The sequence below is a fragment of the Lacerta agilis genome, chromosome 1 (genome assembly GCF_009819535.1).
Source record: "Lacerta agilis isolate rLacAgi1 chromosome 1, rLacAgi1.pri, whole genome shotgun sequence".
In the NCBI taxonomy this organism is placed as follows: domain Eukaryota; kingdom Metazoa; phylum Chordata; class Lepidosauria; order Squamata; family Lacertidae; genus Lacerta; species Lacerta agilis.
In genome coordinates this window covers 90,575,594-90,598,159 of record NC_046312.1, presented here as the reverse complement: position 1 = coordinate 90,598,159, position 22,566 = coordinate 90,575,594, and the positions used below count along the sequence as shown (strand labels likewise).

General features: G+C 40.3%; 1 protein-coding gene across 15 annotated transcripts in view; it reads right to left on the bottom strand.

Annotated features, from left to right (window-relative positions):
• KALRN (kalirin RhoGEF kinase) overlaps positions 1 to 22,566 on the bottom strand; it is a 494,138-nt gene that overhangs the window by 131,179 nt on the left and 340,393 nt on the right. For 11 of the 15 annotated variants that reach the window (XR_004427468.1, XM_033162965.1, XM_033162941.1 and 8 more), the window contains 11 exons: positions 19,293 to 19,412; positions 16,728 to 16,946; positions 14,764 to 14,913; positions 12,823 to 12,937; positions 8,323 to 8,438; positions 7,222 to 7,344; positions 5,989 to 6,171; positions 4,443 to 4,561; positions 2,707 to 2,773; positions 1,850 to 1,959; positions 530 to 599 (listed from right to left, as the gene is read on the bottom strand). Coding sequence is in view for 14 of the 15 variants with exons in the window: in XM_033162965.1 (XP_033018856.1) it covers positions 530 to 599; positions 1,850 to 1,959; positions 2,707 to 2,773; positions 4,443 to 4,561; positions 5,989 to 6,171; positions 7,222 to 7,344; positions 8,323 to 8,438; positions 12,823 to 12,937; positions 14,764 to 14,913; positions 16,728 to 16,946; positions 19,293 to 19,412 (1,392 nt within the window). In the remaining variant the exon portion in view is untranslated. Of the gene's footprint in view, positions 1 to 529; positions 600 to 1,849; positions 1,960 to 2,706; positions 2,774 to 4,442; positions 4,562 to 5,678; positions 5,748 to 5,988; positions 6,172 to 7,221; positions 7,345 to 8,322; positions 8,439 to 12,822; positions 12,938 to 14,763; positions 14,914 to 16,727; positions 16,947 to 19,292; positions 19,413 to 22,566 lie in introns of those variants that run through there. The other 4 variants (XM_033162924.1, XM_033162950.1, XM_033163019.1 and 1 more) reach the window with 4 other exon arrangements.

Here is a 22,566-nt window from a genome sequence, read left to right as displayed (position 1 = left end):
TACCCACTGGCATATTTCAGTGTCTATTTAAGTCTTTTTTGCCACTCAAATATATCTTGCAAAATATGTAAGATGAGGAGTTTAGAAATAATTAAATTAGGAACTGAGATTTTCTAAGAATCGGAATGTTGCTGTTACCTATGGTACTGTACACCTTAAAAATTCTGGATCTGTTTCAAACTTGTATGTGTTACATAGAAGTTATTTGATCAAAACAAATCTATGTTAGCAGATGAACTCTGGAATTTTAAATTTTAAGTTGCATTTGTGTTATATTGATCTGATTGTCCATTGGCAGAAGTTTGGTGCCGCGTGACGATTTGCAACCTTTTGCAAATAGCTGACTTATTAGATGGCCGAAATTAATGTTTGAGGGAAAACTTCCTATAATAGGTTCAATTACCATTCAACAAAATACTGCCTAAATAACTGCACAGTCCACTACTTTGTCCTACTTAAGGCTACTCAGTCCCTGTTACAAATGCTCAAGACATCCATTAATAAATGGTGCTATGTTAAGACTCATTACCCAGGTGACAAAGCAATGACCCACATCTTCAGGGAGTTGTTCATATTTTTCCAGTTCTTTCAGAAAAATGCTGAAAATGTAAGAGAGAGGACTGTGGTTATAATATGCTTGCCCTACCTGCACCCCAACCAACCTGATACAAGATATTAATGAGTGTACACCTTCCAATGCTATTTGGTTGAGTGACTCAGGGGAACATCACAACCACCTAGTAGAAGCAGGTGTTGGATGATGAAAAATGCTTGCATATATTTCACAGAAAAAGGACCCTCCAAATTCATCTCAAATGTTGCTGAGCGTAAAATCTGGCAGTAGATTACAGATGTGCAAACCTCAACCTCTGACATTTCAATAATCTCAAAGAAATTATTTCACTTCCCCTTGAAATTCCTACAGACTTGATTCAGTTCCCATAATCCCTGACCACTGTGTGTTCTGGGTGGGACTGATGAAAGTTGTGGAGTCCAACAACTTATGTGTCCCCTATCCTTGCTATAGATGTTTCAGCTGAGCAGGACCTTTCAAATTCCCTTTGATTTTTTCTTTATGAGACATTCAGTAGCAACTCTTCTTTTAGTACAGAATTAGTCACATTTCATGCTGGGTGAATTCAAGTTACTGAGCTTTGGTTACCTTATCCACATAGTAGGCCACACATGCCTGGCTGTAATACTTAGCATAATTGCCATGCCAATTTCCTTATTACGTAGAGCGTGAGTTTCAAAGATGGGACTAGGTATTCCTTAACTGTCTTATTCCTGGTGTAGAAATGCTTGGCACAACTGGAAAGATCCCCATGGGCAACCATGCTAGACATTGTAGGTCTGAGCAGATGAGTGGGGAGCGTCATCGCACAGAACATGTCTCCAGGCTGCATAAGCAGGTAGGCCAGGGCTGCCCAATATTTCTCATGTTAAAATCTACAGCACAGTTATTTCCCCCCTACATAGCTCAGCACCTGTTCTTGCCACACATTAGCCTACTCCTGCCAATTGTTTGAGACTTCATAATCAATTATATATGAAGCTATGAACGAGCATTGGGACTGAGCACTCCTCTGCATGTCCCTCCTCTGCTCTGTCTCAGGGCACACTGGTTTCAGCATGAAGATCCTGGCTTGTATTAATCCAGAATTTGTTATTGTTAGGTTTAAACCAGGGAACTGCAGCTTACTGTTAAATAATAAGCCAGTGTCTATCCACCAGATTCAGCGTGTGATGCCGGAGGAGAGTAGTACTTGGCCTCAATGCTCATTCCTGGCTTTGCAAAACAGGAAACTTCCAAAAGGGTACCTTTCTCAAAGTGTTGAAGAATACGTACTTATTATGAAAGTCATAAATCTCCTGGATGTTGCCAAAAATTATGTGCTCTTTGTTAAGAATCCCTGGGGGTATCTCCTCTACTCCACTTGTCATTTCCCAAAGATAGGTCTAGAAGACAACAGGCAGTTCTTAAACACAGAGAAGAAGTTCACAACAAAAGAAAAGATCTTCCAGTTTTCTTGCCAAAGGCACAGAATGTCTCAGAAAATGTGCAGTTCTAAGCTAAAAGATAATAATAAACACCAACACAACTAATAAACCTAAACAATGAATGTGGATGCTTCAGTGATAAGAAATATCTCAACAAATTCAAAGATATATGCTTGATGTCCAGACACACCTTCAGTTAGTTCAAATGTTCAATTACCATAACCTTTCCTCTCTTTTTTGCTATGCATACAAAACCTTTTTCTGAGGTCCAAACTGAATGTTACCTTTTTTTGTCTTCACCCACTAATTAATAATAATAATAACATTTCTTACCCACCCTTCACCATGAACAATTTAAAAATACAACATTAAAAGCTGTATATTACTTATGGTGTTGCATGTCTACAGAAAGAGTAATATATCAGTTTTGAACACATACATTGCACCCACCTTCCATTCTACCTGTAGAAAATATCGAAGGCTTTTGCATTTTCAGATTGTTGAAACACAAACATCATGAACCAGCCTACACAGCACAGCAAACCTCCACACAGGTCTCATCTACTGTTATATCCAGGCAAGTTTATAATCCTTGAAAACCCTGCTATAACTGAAGACCACAACACCACATCATGGTGGTAGTTGCAACAAATTTTATTATGACCACCAGCCATCAGAAACAGTACAGAGTCTTTATAAACATACCTCTAAACATTCATGTAAATCCCTGACATAGGCCTTCTCAGTCTGAAGCAGTTCAGCCATGATGAATCTAGGAGCAGAAATGTGTTGGAGTAAATCTGTATATTAAACACAAACTCTCTCTTTCTCATATTCTTCGCAAGAAAGAAAGAAAAATACTTTAAATGTTACGTAGACCAATGCTATGGATATTTGCTGAAAGTAAGTGTACAGAATATTGTAACTGTTATCTTTCTGGGCTGCCTAAATTACACATTGTAAATGAAATAATAAAATATTGTTTACGTGACCATCTCATCATGTATTATAACATTTCAAGATCATGGGTTCAAGCCCCACATTGGACAAAAGATTCATGCATTGCAGGGGGTTGGACTAGATGACCCTTGCAGTCCCTTCCAACTCAACAATTCTATCATTTCCAAATTAGAAAAGCATTCATGTTAAGGGATGGAGGGATTACAAACTGGAAGTGTAGGGACTGCTTCATGCATGCAATAAGCAAGTGTGGACACCGTTCCGCTTTCTCCAGTTTTTTGTAATGTATGAAAAGAGCACTTAAACATCTCCTCTATGATGTAGTAATTAGAGTATCAGCCTGGGACTGGTGATATCCAGTTAAATCAGCACAAAGCACACTGGGTGACATTGGGCCAGACATTATCTAAGTTTAAGTTATCTCACAGAATTGCTGCAGAGATAAAATTGGGGAAAGGAAATTGTGTATACAGTACTGTCTCAAGTTCTTTGAAGGAAAAGCGAGGTATACCATATTTTTCCGTGTACTGTATAAGACACTCCTATGTATAAGACGTCCCCTACTTTTGGGGACCCCAAATTTAGAAAATGGGCATGTGCACTATCCGTGTATAAGATGCCCCCAGATTTTTAACCTTATTTTAAAGTAAAAAACAAACAAACCTAGTCTTATACATGGAATAGTACGGTAAGTGTTAATAAGAAAGTAAATAAAGTGTAACTCCTCAAGACATTTCTCCCTTCCCATCAGTTTACATTGGTTCCTAGTCTCTAGCATACAGTGGTGCCCCGCTAGACGAATGCCTCGCTAGACGAAAAACTCGCTAGACGAAGGCATTCGTCTAGCGGAAGGCTGCCCCGCTAGACGAAAAAGTCTATGGGGCTGCCTCGCAAGACGAAAAATTTTCGTCTTTTTTTTTTCTTTTCGTTTTGCGGAGCACGGCTGTCATTGCCGCTCCGTAAGACGAAAAACCCGCTAGACGAAAATTTTCGCAGAACGAATTATTTTCGTCTAGCGGGGCACCACTGTATTTGTATTTTCTCCCTGGATTATGGAAATACATTTAGAATGTATCATATCATGTTTGAAGATTTATGTATTGTAGCCATCTCTGCATGTCTATGCAATTTGCATAATACTTACATAATTCAAGAAATTTCTGGAATCAATTATAAATGTTGTTAATCTTGTTGTGGTTATATAAATATGAGTTTCTATCTTGATAAATAAGAAGAAATTAGCATTTAGTTACACACACATAGAGAGAAAAAACAATTATGTTTTTAATTTATCAGGCATGGACTTATCCCACATATCTTACTTCTCTCCAAACTCTGGTCTTTTATCTGCATAACATTCCTGCAAGGATATCTCACCTGCCTCACAAATAGGTGGGGTTTGGTGAATTGTTCACATGGAACTACTGCTATTTGTCATTCATGTGCTATGTTTTGTGAGGTGCCCATTTCTCACCACTTACTCTTTCTTTCTGGCTGACTTCCTTTTTTCTTCATTAGCTTCGTGATTGGCATCACGCAGCTTCACCTCGCGATCTGACAGACTGGCTGGAATGATGTCTAATTCCAGGTCCTTGTTATCCTGAAAAAGAGTAGTGACTTGGATTTAAAACACATTTCTATGATTTGTAAAAGTAAGCATATCTACAAAGTGAAAGAAAAGGCTATAGGCCTGGAAGAAAAGAAAAAGAAAAAGAAAAAGAAAAAGAAAAAGAGAAAGAAAAAGAAAAAGAAAAGGAAAAAGAAAAAAGAGAGAAAAGAGAAAAGAGAAAAGAAAAGAAATCAATCAAACAACTGCACATACAGACCTACTAATGACTGGCTAACTGCATCACATATTTGGCTGGTGGAGGGAGGGTTTCAGTCCTTTTCCCCAACCAATTTGGTAGGCTTCATCAGTACTCCTCCCTCTCATTTGACTTCAGGAAAGGTATGGCTTTCCTCATGGGAATCCTGGGACACATCAGTGGTGGCAGCAAGCAGACACATTTTGTCTGCTCTGCAATATTGCCTCCAAGGGTTGTACTCTACTTTCCCCAAAAGACAGCATTTGCTCAGATTTCATAAATGATACTTGGTACATCTTTATTGCATTATTCATTCAAATGAACCAGATCTGAATAAAAACATTGGCTTTGACCCCTGTGTGAGTAGAAGCACACTTTTGCTTGCACTAGGTAAGTGCCCAATTTTGCGAATCCCCCCTTTCTGCTGCAGACAGCTTCGCAGCATCCCATCCTATTCCAGAAGGCCTCCCAATCTTCAGGAGCAAGATTTTTAGGAGCCAAAATGGCCATAGCAAGAATGTGAAGGTGACTGTCAGAGGAACTCACATAAGGAAATTAGGATCCAATCCCTCTTTCTCACTTGAATGGTTTTGAAGTGAATTTTTGAGGCAATAATTAAAAGTTAATATTGCCCTGGCTTATGGTAACATAAATCAGCTCTTCACATGTCCTGCTGGCTGTAACAGAATGGGCTCCAAAACAGTAGATTTACCCAGAATAGCATCCATTTAGCTCTGTGGGACTCAAGTCAAACATGTACATACACAAGGCCAGTGCCATAAACACAAAAAGCCATGTAATAGGCCATGTGCAGCCCAGTAAAGTCTGCAGCCTTTCACAAGTAGTGCCAGCTAGGAATTAATTACAGATTAATCATTGATTTGCCCTGCAATTTTGAATGAATTACAGTACCATTTTGTCTTATGTTGACTGATCATCATCTACATGAATTTATACCTGGAAGTCTACTTGATTACTCCTTATAGCAACTTCCTAGGCACCAAACCAATCATTCCCCTGTCATCTTGTCTAGCCTTTGTGTGACAAAGGCGCAACTTTGTGTCACAAAATCCACACCGAGTGTGCTCTGTGTTATTCCAAAGCAAGGTAAGGCTGGCTATGTAATGCATGGAAGCATTTTCACATAAGACAGTTCTAATTCCTCTAAGGTTTTTTTTCCATTTGTTTAAAGTATGTCAGCAAAACATGTGACTTACAGTACCTCTGTATTGATTCCAAGAGCTTTATCCAAAGAGTAGCGGTATTTCCCCATCCTCAGTGAAAAGTCCCGATAGCGTTTGTCGACGGTGGTAACCCATTTCCTAATTTCAGTGGCATGAGTATGCCCTTTCTCTACAAAGCTATCAGCCAGCTGAATGAGAAGCTTCACTTTCTCCTTGGTTTGCTGCCCAAAAGAGTTTTCCTTGGTTATCATATCTTCCATGAACATTTTGTTCAATTTTTATTCACATAATAACCATATGGACCTCGTGTTCTTCACAAGCATCACTAACATAAAATGTTCCTGAGATCTTTGGAGACATAGTGTAGGTGGAGTGCAATCTTTTCATTTATTATCTAAAATAGTTCTGAATTTCCCACTGCCACTCACTACTACTCAATGGAACTTAATTGTTACAGGTTGCAATACTTTGCAGAATTCTTTGGTTCTGAAGCAATCTTTCGAAAGTGGCAATGTGAGCAGAGAGTAACAGCACCATTCTGCTTATGGGTGTTAATTTTGACCTGCTAGGTCAGAATTTCTCTTCAAATGGACACTGCAGCAGACAGGAATGGAACCTGTCAGGAAGAGATGAGCATGGGGATGTGGGTACAAAGTGATAGCAGGGAGACTGCAGAGCTTGATGGCCCCAAACAGGCAGATATTGGAATTTACAAAACAAGGGCAGAATATTCTGAGGTCATTCTGAAGTTTGGTAGTTCTTTAGAAATAATTAATATCATCGGTCAGTATACAAGAGAACTAACTCTGAAACTAGCTCCATTAGCAAAAGTGGGCTTTAGAGTTGTTTTCCTCAAGAAATTGTTCTCCATGCCACATCACAATCTCCTTTTGGATTTGAAGTGAGTTTTAAAAGATGTTTGTGATAATGCATGGACTGAGTTTCCAAAGGAAAGCAGTCCCCTTGTGTGAGCCTCAGTCTGCAATCCTATATATACTCAATGGGACTTGACACACATAAGATTGCATTATTAGTATTTTTTGGATCTCAGCCATAGAGTTCAAAATGTGTGTGTGTGTGTGTGCATTTATAACATTCAGAGCTATTAAATATATCGTGTTATACATTTATTTAGTAATAAATGATGCATGTAGATAAGTAATAGTGTAACTGAGACTAAATCCTGTAAGTTGTATACATTTACTACATTTCCTTAAATGAAACTACCAAAGGAAGTTCATGAAATTATAAAAAGGTAAAATAGGGTTTACCTTGGCAGGTACTTTGAATTCTCCATATTCTTTCAGAAGTTCCTGAGTTTCTTCTGCTGATTCCCCCGTAGAGTTGTGAGTAGAAAGATAATACTCTCCTGTTTCCTGAATCCAGTCTAAGGCCTACAAATGGGAGGGTGGGGGATCAAATGATCAAAAACAAAGTGACTTGCTTTCACCCATGCAACCAGTTCTCATTGGCACATTTCAAAATTAATTATTCAAGTTCTATTGAAGTTGAGGAGCACCACTAGCCCTCAGAAAAGAAGAAGCCTGACAGGAAGGCCTCAAATTCAAATCTAACAACACTTTACATGGTAAACAAGCAAGCAAAATATAGCACAGTATGGATTGTCCACTGCCTTGAATTTTATATGATCACAGACACTTACACACAATATATTTTTCCTTGCATCTGGCAAAGTAGACTTGAGCTCACAATAGCTGAAGAGGTAATAAATTTGTTAGTCTTTAAGGTGCTATGAGACTCCTTGCTTGATCTTGACCTTAGTAGTCTTGCAAGACTTCAGACCAGAGATCACTGCATTGCAGACGCAGTGTGAGAGGTTGCCAATGTTAGGCTTCTCATCACATCCGCCTCGCCCATGGGTATATTGGCTCACCCTTCTTCTCCATCTAATGAAACAAGGAGAACTTCTGTTTTGCCCTACAACAGATGAGGTCTGAGACCAAGTGCTAGGAGACCCAGGGAAGAAACAGGTGGGAGCAGTTAACAATTTCTCCCACAGCATTCAGCATGTACAAGGCAAAATGTTTATTTCTGGTTTGCAGCCTGGCAGCCTTATTCAGGCCAATAGCCTATCCAGCTCACACTGTCAGTTTCAACTAGTGTCAGGTTTGAAACTAACTCTCTAGGGTCATTACCAGTGTTGGCTGATGCAAAGGATTGAACATGGCACCTCATAACAAAAAGTTTTCCAATCTTGATTGATGCAAAGAATTGAACATGGGGTCTCATAATGCAAAGTCTGCAGTCCCTAAGATACAACCCTTCCCACAACTAATCTATTACACAGTCCATTATTACCTGTCAGCCGTAACAACAGAACAAGAGGGGAAAGCAGAGTTTTATTAAGCTACCTGCTTAGCACTACGCTCAAAGACCACATACTGCTGGCACTGATCTAATCGCCGTTTCTTCAAGGTCCAGAAGTGAAGAACTCTGTTCTCTCTCTGTAGCAGCTCACTCAGAATGGCTGCGGAGAAAAGGAAGATAGTCGTTACCCTCAGTGGCTCAATGAGTACATGCAGACGCAAGTCAATGCAAATTCAACTTGCTACTCCAACACAGTGATATAAGCTCCTTAGTATGAAGCACTTCAGTCAACTTAAACAAAAAAAATAGCAGAGAGTGGGTAGTCCTTAACACAAGGGGCTCACTAAGGGTGTGTGGACAAAAAACAACAGAAAAAATATTATATTCCCAACACATAGATACAGATACAGTGCAGTGCACTTCAGACCACACTGTTCAAAGCCCAAGCAATGGGAGTGGGGGAACAATTACAACTCATGCAGTTGACAACAGTTTAGATATCCAGCCATTAAATGTATCAGAAGGAACAAGCACCATGCCTTGGCACCAATAGTGGCCAGACTCACAAATGTCTACCTTGTACTTCCCACACTCACCTGCTTACTTATACAACATCTATTTGGAGCACACTCAGTGATGTCTTAGGCCTGGGGTGGACATACTATACTAAAACAAAATGTATTTTCTGATTTTGCCATACAGTTCTATTCCAGAGAGGCATCTTTATTCTTTGTTCAACGGTATTACAATTTTAGGTCAACAAAGCCTCCCCTAAAATCAGTCCTATGAATTTCTCAGAATGCTCAACTCACATTATTGATTTCTTAGAACTGAAACTCTGAAAGGTGGGCTGCAAGAGGTTCTTGTGGCACATATCCTTGAGCCGTCTCTAGACCCACAAATTAAACATTCCAACATGATTCTTTTGAGGTACAAGCAAGGACCAATCCAGGACATTTTGGCAAGGACCAATCCAGGACAACTCATATTCTGGTCCACTAATTAATAGGAGGGATTACCAACAGATTCTTCTGTGCAAGCTCCAATTAAATAAAATTCTATGGGGCGAGTGAAAGAGAATGTCCCAGCTTTTTCTGTCCGTCATAGCCAAGCTTAATTAAGGCAACTAAGAGTATATGCTTACTTAACTTATATGCAGAATTCATCATGCGAAAGGCTGGAATGGATGAATCCCAAGATGGAATTAAGATTGCGGAAGAAATATCAACAACCTCAGATATGCAGATGACACAACCTTGATGGCAGAAATTGAGGAGGAATTAAAGAACCTTTTAATGAGGGTGAAAGAGGAGAGTGCAAAATATGGTCTGAAGCTCAACATCCAAAAAAACTAAGATCATGGCCACTGGTCCCATCACCTCCTGGCAAATAGAAGGGGAAGAAATGGAGGCAGTGACAGATTTTAGTTTCTTGGGCTCCATGATCACTGCAAATGGTGACAGCAGTCACAAAATTAAAAGACGCCTGCTTCTTGGGAGGAAAGCAATATCAAACCTAGACAGCATCTTAAAAAACAGAGACATCACCTTGCCGGCAAAGGTCCTGTCAGGGAACTGTCCCCGGCTCAGCGCAGGGTGGTGGAAGGGCTCTTGGGATGCTACAGAGAGCCCCAGCCCCACCTGACCAGTAGCACCTCCTCGTGCAGCGGAGGGAGCAGCGAGGTCGCCAGTGGGGAGGGGCAGGCAGCTCAGGAGCTGGAGAGCCGAGGCTCTGGGGACGTTGGAGAGACCCTGCACTCCTCTTGCTCAGCGGGCGAGGAGGGAGGTATGCTATTTCTGTCACCCGAAGTACACAGAGGGGTGAAACAAAAAGAGGGGAGGCGGAGATTTCGTATACTGAAACTCTTATGTTGGGGTCAGAACCGGAAGGGGCCACTCCTGGATTCTGCAGACGGTTGATACAGACATGAACTTTTTAGCTCAGCACTGTACATAGTATGCACAATAAAACTACTAAAGAAACGGCTGGAGTTTTGCCTGGTTTCTCATGAGCAACCATCCAAGGTCCTTATAGGTCCGTATAGTTAAACCTATGGTTTTCCCAGTAGTAATGTATGGAAGTGAAAGCTGGACCATAAAGAAGACTGATCGCCGAAGAATTGATGCTTTTGAATTATGGTGCTGGAGGAGACTCTTGAGAGTCCCATGGACTGCAAAAAGATCAAACCTATCCATCCTTAAATCAGCCCCGAGTGCTCACTGGAAGGCTTCAGTACTTTGGCTGCCTCATGAGAAGAGAAGACTCCCTAGAAAAGACCCTGATGTTGGGAAAGATGGAGGGCACAAGGAGAAGGGGACGACAGAGGATGAGATGGTTGGACAGTGTTCTAGAAGTGAATAGCATGAGTTTCGCCAAATTGTGGGAGGCAGTGAAAGATAGGCGTGCCTGGCATGCTCTGGTCCATGGGGTCACGAAGAGTCAGACACGACTGAATGACTGAACGACAAGAGTATATCCCCTACAATGGTCTATTGATATTAGTTTTTTGTTTTAACGCTGAATCATAGAATCATAAGAGTTGGAAGGGACCTCTAGGGTCATTTAGTCCAACCTTCTGCAATACGGGAATCTCAACATGCAGTCCCCCATTCAATTTGAAACCATACTGGACCCTGCTTAGTCTTGCAAATGTGCTAGTATTTTTACTTTTATGGTGTTATTGGTTGTTTTTATGTTTTTATATTGTTGTAAACTGCTGTATTATATTTTTTTTATGATACAGTGGTATAGAAATATAATAATAATAATAATAATAATAATAATAATAATAATAATAATAATAGGACCTATATCCATTGCCTAAAGTAGCCTCCTCTCCTTGCCTGCCTCCTCATAGGAAAGATCTTATGTCTTAAAATGACAATGTGAGAGGCTGCCTGGAGTTTATGTCTATTGCTTAACATGTATAAACAGTTCCATATATTTTAGTAAGCCCTCTCCCTAGAATTGTATCTTAAGAACCCAGCTTAATTGTGTGTGCATTTTTTTAAAAAAAGATACTCATGTATACGAGTGCATACTCTTTTTTTGAGTTCTTGAGCAATATTAATCAAAGAAATATATATTTTTAAAGTATAGATTTTATGTTTGGCTACAGCATTTTCAACCCCTTTAGTGATAACAACTGTATGGCACACTCAGTATCAAACTACATAATTATTACTGCCCTACACTGTCATTGATCTGTTCTTTTCTACAGCTCTAAAAGTAATCCAATCAGAGATGAAAAATGGCTTAGTTCTGCAGATTTACTTTAGTTCATTTTTATCAGCACCTCACAGAATCAAGGAACAGATTAGCAACTGGTGGATTACAGCTACAAAGGAAAGCAGGGGATGCATCACCCCAGACTCCCCCAAGAATGTATCATCACCACGGCAGCCCATGTTCATTTGAACATATGAAAGAGGCAAGCATAAGAAGGTCATTCTATTGGCTACTGTAGCTAAACAGCTAAGAAAGAGAAGCAGACACTGAACTCTGAGAAAAGTGATCACGTTGTGAATTTCAATTTTGGCTTGTCCTGGAAGAAGGGTGGTATAGAAGCCAGATTAATACAGTACTCTGCAATAGCTCCGAATGCCAAAAAACAACAACACCCACCCCAGTATAATAACCTGTTCTGTCCTTGAATGTAGTATGAGACAGATACTTTCTGCCCACTATTTCCTGAAGTAGAAGGAGTTAAGGGGTTGTCCTTTCATCAGAAGGAAATACTATTTACTGCAGCTCTTTGTAGCTAAACTAATGAACTGCCCACATTTTCAGTCTTTCTCCCCACCGCTGCCCCAAATTAGATTAGTAATTAATTGCTTTCAAATTCCATAACTAAGCTCTGAATCAGATGGGATAGTTTCTCTTTTACACCTGTAGGCAGTCTGGAAATAAGAAGGAATCTGTATATGCACAGTAACCTTCCTACAAATCCATCACTGTTCTCCTCTTACCTCTTTTGCTTAAAAAAAAAATCAAATGACTACTAGGGAATCACTTAGATCATTGGTAGTAAAATGAGACAGCTTAAAGAAGCTTGACCCTGCTATGATTTTAGTACCCACACCCTGACACATTTTGAAGTGGAGGCTTAAAGTATGGATTGATATGAAAGAAGCACGTGATGGGTGTAATAGAGAAAGGATCTTAAGGACTACTACTTTAAAAAATACTCTTAACATACTAATATGAGAAGTATTGTCAATAGATTTCATGGAATTTCTGTTGTTCTAATGACAGATGATGGCACACTGGTAAATTTGTAAGCAAAACACTTCACTAGATCCATTCCTAAGATTTGTGAGCCAGCACAGAAATGGAAAAAGAAGCTGCAATTTTCATACCATCTGCTTGTATTCTAATCTTATTCTGTCCAGCAGGAAAGGTGCACCTGTAATTATTATGTGGAAAATTTAATCTGGTATAAGGAAGCACCAGTGGTGAGCACAAGCGTCATCCATGGGTGTGTGGTATATTTCTAAAGACAAGGTGCCATTCCATTAATGCATCTCCCAAACAAACACACTGACCTTTGACTTGTTGCTCAGGTCCCCTCGTATGGCTCACTCCCCCTGGCATGCTGACGTTGTTTCGGTGAATGTACTTGAGAAACACTTCTGCATTCCTTCGTGCTAGTGTGCAGGCCTGTGGGCAGTAAACAACCCCCCCCCCCAAGCACAACAGTTACCCTTTTGACAAGTCAGAAGAATAAAACACAGGGGAACCACTGAACTGTGACATGAGCTTCTTTTCTCATTTGACCTCTGAAGGATGTTGACGTGCATGAGAAAACACTGAGAAACTCAGACTGCAGTCACACACATCCATCATCTTGGGAATGGGTATGATATGAGAGAAAACGCTATGTGGAAAAAATTGGCTGATTCCAGTAGAAAAGCAAAAGCATAACACCGCTAGTGGGAGATGGTACATCTTGATCTTTATTCCAGAAGGTGACAGTTGATTTATTCTGGAATACAGTACAGTCTTTCAAAAACATACCATTACATTATCTGTATGCAACTTTGAATAGCAAAGGTGTTAAGAATTATTTAACATTTATATACAAGCTATGGCCTGCTGAGGTGAGAATCTAGGGATACATGGAAGAAAGGCCAGTCACTTCTTGCCATTGCATTCCTGCAACAGAATATACAACAGTCAGGAACTTGTCCTTATCCTTGCTATATCCTAGTCAGAACAATTGTTAATATAGCACACTACCATGTACCCCAGAAACAGCCAATGCGGTGTCTTCCAGATGACAATGGACACTCCCAACAGCCCCAGCCAGCATGGCCAGTGATAGAGATGGTGTGAGTTCTAATTCAGCAACATGTGGAGAGTACCACATTGTCTGTTCCCCTGGTCAACCCTGCCTGGCATCAGTTCTCATAAGTCAAAAGGTAGTGATCTTTTCCAGCTCTGAATTCCTTTTAACTAGCAGTTCCAGGAATTGTATCATACTACTGTCAACATGTAAATCATGTGCTTGACTACTGAACTTTGAACTTTTCCTCCTACTGCAGCTACTTTGAGCCAGAGAAATGAGATCTGGAAGAAAGGGAAACAATAAGGGCAGGAACAAAAGATGCAGCTTGAGTTTTTTACCCTTTCAATGTGAACACTGCTTAAAAGACCAAGAGCAGAAGAAAACAGTTGTTCCTGCCCTTGCTGGCAGTTTAATCACCCCAACTCTCACAGATGTTCTTCAGAAATTATGCAACCAAACACACAACTACCCAGAAACAAAACCAACTACAGATATCTGCTCAAAGCCACATTCTTTCATGCTTGGTTAGTAGGCCTCTACTCCTTTTAATGCCAAAGAGCAGTGAAACATTACGAACCCTTGTCTGTCCATTGCGCTATCTGTTAATTGTACCTGGCCTTTTGCAACACTCAAGAGTTGGCTCAAATGAGGCACTGGAAGCCAATGCACAAGGCACTGCACACATGAGCAGGCTATTCATGTGAAGGATGTAACATTAGCATAGCAGATTAATATGAGCTCTTCTGTTCCCTTCCATGAATTGAAAAAAAAAATCACAAGTTGTCATTCTTTCAGGCCATGAAAGGGAAGAAGCAAGGTGATGAAAGCTGGTTGGTACCACATTACACTGCCTGTGGAAGCAGCCACTTGTATGGGCAGAATATCAATTTTTGTAGTGCTGGAACTGACTGTCAAAATGAGGAATGGGGGTGGGTGGGTTGGGAAATCTCTATTCTGGAGAAAGATTGTGCAAGTTGTCCAGTCATAAAACAATTAGAGAAAAGCTATACTATGACTGCATGTAAAAACTGTGTTGTTCTTATGATTGCCATAAAATTATATTCAGGTATGTTCTATATGGAAATGACAGTGGACAGAACATCATCTGCATGCTCTGCTGACAGGTTTCCACCACAGCTATTTTCACAGTTACCAAAAAATAAAAACAACTACAGAAAAGAGGAAGGCTAGAACACACCTTGAGAAAGGCTTCTTTTTGTTCCAGATGTTTGCTGATTAAGGGGATGACATGGTCTATTTCAGATGCTGGTCCAAGTTTATCCCGACCTCCACACCAGTCTTCATCTCTTCGATATTCCTGTTCCAAACTCTCTAGCACACTGCAAACCTGAGGCATAAGTCAGGACACAGTACTTCAGCTATAAAAGCTACATCTAGAAACACAAAAACTACTACAAGCCCATTAACCTAGAAAGCTAACAAAAGACAAGAAAAGGAGAGATTCACAGACAAATGTTATATGGGCTTCCTAACTCAGAACATATTAGTTTGAGAAATATTAATTGCCCTTTTAAAGAGAAAATTCCAGCCTAATTTGCAGGCCCTATAGCTGATGAAGCCTATTTCCTAATATGGATTTTGAATGATGCAGAACTTTAGGATTCCAAGTTGTGCTAGAACTACAGAAGAAAAAATAATATAGTGATTTGTAGGTTTGTTTGAGACTCACCTGGTCTCATGAAATGGTCTCTTTGTCTGCCCAGCTAACAATGGGGCAACAAGTCAGCATTTGTCAGCTGTGGTGCTGAGCTAGCCAGTTCTTTTATTTGTGAGTCAAGGGCATTGCATTTAGGACTGATGCCTTGGAAATGGCTTGAAATGCATTTTAATTGTTTAGGTTATTGTGCTCAAACCATGCAGGAAAATCCTGAGTTGCAGGTAGTTCAGTTATTCACACAGAAAATTCATGTACTGGTAATACAGTCTGAATTGATGTTGACAACACACACTGTCATACAGTACATTGAGCAACATTATGCATCCATTGTGGAGAAGGCCAAGCCAAAAGCTTAAAAAAATTCTGGCTGAAAACTCAGGGGGGTGGGGGTGTCTGGAAAAGGGAAATTGTGAACTTGTGTCACAGCCCTGGTAATGGTAGCAATGGCATTCTCAGGTACCATTTTTCCCAACAGGCTTTAGAGAGAAGGCAAGAAGCACCACCCTCACTCTTACTGGCTTCACAAAAAGATCATGCCATCATAAATCACCAACAGGAAGTCTATGAGGGTTCATCCACACCTCTGTTTGCCCCGCCGCTTTCTTCAAGGAAACCCCATGGTTAGCGCTGAATTGGAACAAATGACCACTGCGTTTTCCACAGATTGCCATTTGTTCCAATTCAGCACTAAAGAGCAGGTTTTCCAGGGGAAAGATATGGGGCAAAGGCAAAACCACTTGGACCCATGTTTTTTAAGCACAGGACAAGCCAAAGTGTAGAGCTTGCTGGGGAGAAAGAGGCACCCAGCTTCAGGACTCCTTAGAAAGCTAGTGTGGTGAGTTTACCACATAGTTTGCCCCCTTTTTGCACACACACCTCCACAATGACTGAAATGATATATCAGCTTCACAGCATAAGAAATGGATGGCGAAGCTGTGGGAGACACTTTATTTGTGGTGCACCCAGACAACCATTCTGCCATAGCCTGATAAACTCACAATTCACCTATTAACCAACATTGCAAAATCCTGAAGTGGTTGCACGGCTGGTCTCTTTCTGCTCAGTACAGTAATAGGCTTCAGTGTGTCCCTACTGCTGAAACTTAGAGATGAATCATGAAAGAACAATCTAGGAGGTTTGGAATAAATTAGACAATGTTCAGTTTCTGGGTGTTGACTATGAACCCTGACTTGATGTACTCAGTTTGGTGAGGGCCTACAAAACACAGGGTTCACCCTAAAAATGCTACAAAGCCCTACAAGACGTTTGGAGGAGATCCCAATCTTGGGATTTGTAGTTAATGAATCACAATCTAGGGTTATGTACAATTCAGACAGCATCAATGAATATGTGGGCAATATAAAGATCTGGCTACCTCAGAGAATTGAAGTCACAGCTGCCCTAAATAAAATGTTATGACAATGAATACTATGGGATTTAAAAAAAAAAAAGTTACAAGTATCACTGCACATCATTCGGCTCACCTGCTCTGAGGTTTTATAAAAAGCGACAGATGCATTAACCAGTTTCAGCCTGTCTTCCATCTTCAACATTAGTTGCTGCCAGTGCAGTGCCACCTTTTCTGCGCATTCCCTTATGGCATCAGCATCGTAGTGCCCAGCCTGCAGCAATACCTCCGCCTTCTGCTGCACCTGGAGGGCACTCTGGTGTGTCTTCTGCAAGGAAGTGGCATGAAAGAGGGACTGTGTATGAGGGGAGGAAAGAGAGATTTGTACAGATGTGCCAGACGTATGGTAAAAAGAGGTGAAGTGAAGTGTGAGAATGAAAATGTGAGAGAATGAAACATTTTTAGTGTTTTCCACAACCGACAGATTCTCTTCAGTAAGCATTTTGCAGATTCATACGGGCATATTTATTTTTATTCCTGATTTATTATCAATATTTATACCCCATTCTTCTATGAAATATTTAAGGCAGCTTTTAAACAAAGGTAACACTGGCATTATTAATAATTTCCACTACACTTCTAATGCAATAACTGCTTTAAAATCTTTGTTATTTTCCTTCCTCACAACCCTGGAACGTACAACACTATTAGGACCATTTTAAGAAAGATAATTTAGGAAGTATGACCACAATACAGGTTTTGTTCACTGAAATAAATCAAGCCTTTTAAACCCCCAAACTTGAAAAATAGTTCAAGAGTTTCTTCTAACACCCTGTTGAATTGCATAGTGCATAAAAAGCAGCTACACCCCCTCCCCCTACATACACATTCTGAAAATGCCCAGATACCATTAGTTGGGGGTGGCTGCCCAGATGATAATGAGAATGCTTGTTTTAAAAAAAGATGTCAAAGAATTTGCAAAGAAAACCCCATCAACAGTTAGACATTCTCTGTCTCACTGTATGCTTTTCTGGATACTAGTTACATGCTGAGATTTTAAACACTATCAATATTTAATCTGGTATTCCCATCTCTGAACAAAATTCTTTTCTCCCATTGGCAGCATGAGAATCCATGTCTCACTGTGGGCCTCTTAGTTAATACCAAGTACAAGCATCTCTGAAGTGTGGAAAGTTGTGCTAACAGGAAATGTGTATTCTGCTCCACAGAGGTGCCTGGTTAAGGCTGCCAAGATGCAGCTGAATGGTAACCTCCTCCACTGGATGATAAAAGGCTTCACTCCCCTTCGGGGTTTGCCAATATGGCAGGTTAATATAAAGTCTTGCCAGATGCTTATTAAGAGATGATCAATACCTCTACAGAAAAGTGACTTATTTATTCCTGTTATGGGAAGTTCCAAGGGCATCAACAATGGTCATATACCAAGACAATGCTAATTTATTTCAGATTAATCAGAAGAGGGGGGGAAATACAATTTCCTGGTTTGTTTGTTTTAATTTACGGTATTTTCACATATGACAATAAAAGTTGCTTTGGACCCACCCCTGTTGAGTTATTCGTGTGCATATGTGACTGCTACTAATGTGAGAGAAAACAGACCTTAAAAAACCCATCCTGTGTGACTATTCTAGCCAATGGAGGCTTTAAAAAAAGAATTAAAAAAAGAACCACCACCACACACCACCACCATGGTGCCATGCTATTACAGCCACTAAAATGCACAGTCACTTCTAGTACCTCTGACTGCATCCATAAGCAAATGCTGGAGTGGACAACTCCAAACTTCTAAGTAACAAGGGTTACCTAATGCAGAGAAATAGCTATCTCTTGGCCTTGCCTACATCACAGGGTTTCTATGAGGATAAATGGAGGAGCATGGAGAACTATGTATGCTGCCTTGAATTCCTTAAAAGAAAGGCAGGATATAAACATAATAAATAAATGGCAATTGTTTCCAAGTGACTAATACAGCAGGGTACATACTGCTCTCCTGCCTTTGACTATCTGTCCCCGTCTTCAAGCCAAGGGTGAGGAACCTGTGGACCTTCAGTGTTGCTGAACTAAATAATGACACAATTTATGCTCAGTGCATACTTCTTTGGCCTCACATATTCATTCCAGTCAGTGCCTATTTAACCTCTGAACTTTTGTTCTGTTTCAACAAATCAGATTGATGCTTTGACAGGTCTGTGTATGTGTGTAAATGCGCCCTTAACCTAATTCCCCTCCTACCAACAAAACAAGCCTATAAGAGGATAAGAGATTTCTATCAGTAGTATTGCCTATCTAAACCTAAAAACACCCAATGCAGAGGGAGATAGAGGTGCTATTCAAGTTTTGTAAAGGCTTAAAAGAAACCCAATGCTCCAATCTTTAAGTTCACTTCCATGAGTATTTGCCTTTTGGGGGGTTAAGTTTATATTTTGGCTGAACCATTTGCAAGGAATTACAAAGGTGGTTGGGATATGAGCAGCTTCTTCATGTATTGTGATTTTTTGTCAAGTAACAGGAAAGCTTAGCTATTGATAGTAAATTATCTGTTACAATTGTAGTCTCCTCCCACTGTTAAATAGCATCTTATTTTTGTTCCCTTGCACTTTCATCACCATTAAATTTCTGCCCAAGGAGGTGGGCCTCATCTTTGCGGAAAGGGAAATCCGAACGTGCCTATTATGGTTACCTCTATGGCCAGCTGGAACTGCTCGTGCTCTCTCTGGAGCTGCTCAGCTTCTGACAGTGAACTTGCATTGACAAGGCTGGCATTGAGCATTGATTCCCCATTCCGGATCCAGCCAAGGACCTGACAGAAAAGAAAGAAAAGACACCTTGAATGATAACCTCTGATTAGCATAGTTAAGCCAAAAGGCTCTGTACCTCAGATGTGTTCCTCTTCACCATTATGCTTCACATAGCATGCTCTAAGTTACCGGTACTTGAGTTGAAAGGGAGTCTGAAACCAAATCAGAAGATTGGAGTCCTAAGCACACCTAGTCCAAGGAGGACAAATGGCCACAAGGCATTTGTTGACAAGCATGTATTTACAGTAGCTCCTGTGGTGCACTCAACACACACACACACACACACACACACACACACACACACACACACTTTAGACAACTCATTCCTGTCTTCTTTCACTAAAAAATATTATTTTTGCTTATGGAAACTCAATATTTGTGCATATGCAGCACATACAGTTTACCTATGAACAATTTTTCTCCCCTGAGATGGGCCAAATCTCACCATAGTACCTGCCCTGAGTTGGTTTTGGCATTCTATTTTAAAGAAATATTCCTGCTCTACATTCTTTGCTATTAATGAAATCTTGAATTGTTACTTTAAAATATGGAAGGTCCTATTTGGCTTTTAGAAAATGTTAATATATGGATGAAGGAACCATGAGAATTGAAAATCAATAAACAGGTAACTTTTATTTGCTTCTTTGATGCCAGCTGTTTAGCATTTTGGCACTACATCTTAAATGTACATCTTTGTACCTCTGAGGCCTAGAAACTTACTTTATGATTTTAATTGAAAATGAGATTCTTCAGATTTTAATAAGAGCCCATGGGTCACATAATAGCTTCAGGCACCACACGTGGCTCACTTGCCAGATGCCATCCATTGCTTAATGGGTAAGAATGCAACTTAATTCTGAACGTAAGTTCCCATGCTGAATATTTACACTTCTAGATATATTTTCCAGTACCTGCTAGAACAGTTACTACAATAGTTGGAAACAGTGCTGCATTATTTTCAAAATGCTGGGTTTCTTTTTCTTTTGTCTATATATAAACAGATTCATCCATTTCACAAACAGAAACAGCCTATCTTTATTTCATGATCAAAAGTGTTCATTAGCTACATGGCTTTGAAATCCAATGGCTTCTGTTCAATATTCTCACTAGCAGCCCTACTGCAATCCCCTTCCCAGCTGAGATTCATGGAACTAGCCTCCCCTCCCAGGACATCATATATTGCTCTCATCACCACAATTTACCATCCTCAGAGTAAAGAAATCAGTTGTCATTAGAAACGAAAAGAAGTAACTAGTCCATATGTTTCAATTACTGGTACACCTGTTTGCATGGAGGCACTGACTGCAGATTCTGCAAGTGGGGTCTTCAAGAAATCCATCACCACCCCTACCCTGCCATCCTGTTTAACGCCAAATTTGATTTAATTGGTATCACATTCCACAAATAGTAACAAAAAAACCCAAAAGCTATTGGGGTACATTAGTCTTCACAACATTAATTTAAATTCCTCTGTAAAGAAAGCCCTGTAAAGAAAATACCGGTAAGAGAGATGCATAGGTTAGGTGAAAGGCTAGGCTCACAGAGAAAACAAATCAGAAAACCACCAAAATGCCAGGTGAGTTATTGAACTCAAAGTAAATAACGGAAGGGGTCCAATAGCTAATGTCTAATTTATCCCTACAAAAAGATACCTCAAGAAATCACCACCACCTCAAAATATCTATGATCAGGACCGGCGCCAGGGTTTCTTGCACCCTAGGCAGACCACCTTCTGCAGCCCCCCACCCACCCGCCAAAGCCTGCTTTAGCGGGAGGTGGGGGTGGTGGAGAGGCAAGCAGCAGTTTCTCCGCTGTAGTGGAGAAGCTGCTGCTAGCCTGTCCCGCCCCCCCCCCGCCCAAGCCTGGCCAGCGCCACCTCCATTTTGGCGCCCTAGGCAATTGCCTAGTTCGCCTTAATGGACACGCCGGCCCTGTCTATGATAAATTAGAAACAACTCTTCAAATTTTGCATTATGAAATCGTTTAAAACTTCTATGTAAAGACAAATCCAGCTTGGGACAGAATTTAACCCTAAGGATAGAATCTGTTTTTGAGGTCCAACTGACCTATGCAGTACTTTGTAGTGGGGTTGTTTTGTACATACAGAAATGTATGGAATTGGGGGGGGGGGTATGTTTTCTTTAAAAATGAAACTGTGGGGAGAGATATAACACCAGAGAACAACTGATTCCAAATTGTTGAGGAATACATGGAGTATGAAATGATTCAAGTTAGCTAAAAAGTTTTTTAAGTATTTCAAACAGCTTCAGAGTTCCACAGCAACTCCATTAGGTTGGGGGGGGGGTTGGGTTTGTTTTTTTGGTGGGTGGCGTTAATGTAGCTTCTCTCTATCTCACCACCAGCACTGCTATTGCAGTTTTGTTACTATGAGAGCCTACGGTTAAGCACAACTAATCAATACCAAGAATATGAAACTCTGTGTCTAATTGCCAGCTACTTGGTGATCAATCTCTTTTCTGCATGACCAGCTTCTGTCTGGCTTGTTACTGACTTAAACAGACAAGAAGTGTAAATAACACAGTGAACGGGATTACAATATAAATTATCCCGGATCACCTTCAGTCACCAAAATCAGGGCCAGCTCTGAGAATCAATCTGAAGTCACTAAATGCAGTCTGGGATAAGTTTATAACCCACGGCTTAAGGAATAAAGGCTTCCAGTGCCAGATCATCTGCCTACAGCATTAATTGATTTGTTTACACTGAAAACCTTTTTAAAAAATGTCTTTTTACATGGCCATTAAACTGATCCCTACAAGCAGATGGTCTGGATTAGTGAGAGTCTAGAATAAACATTTAATGAGGACTGTAGAATTGAATTAACTATTGGGAAGCATACTGTGTAGAGAGACCCACCCGTGCAAGGTGAGGGTTAAAAAAAGGAAGTGAGTTTAACAGTGATTTGTGTAAGTACAATCAGGAGAGATTTTAGTTGAAAATATGTAACTGAAAGAGCATAATGTGACTTCTCCTGATGATGGTCTGGTACCCTCCCAAAAGGGACATTAGTTTCATAATGCCACAAATGTTTGGCTTTGGTCTGTGTGGAAATTGCTAGACACATTTCACAAACAGATACAACTTTATCTTTAATGCACAATCAAATGTCACTCATGGTCTACAAGGTTTTGATAT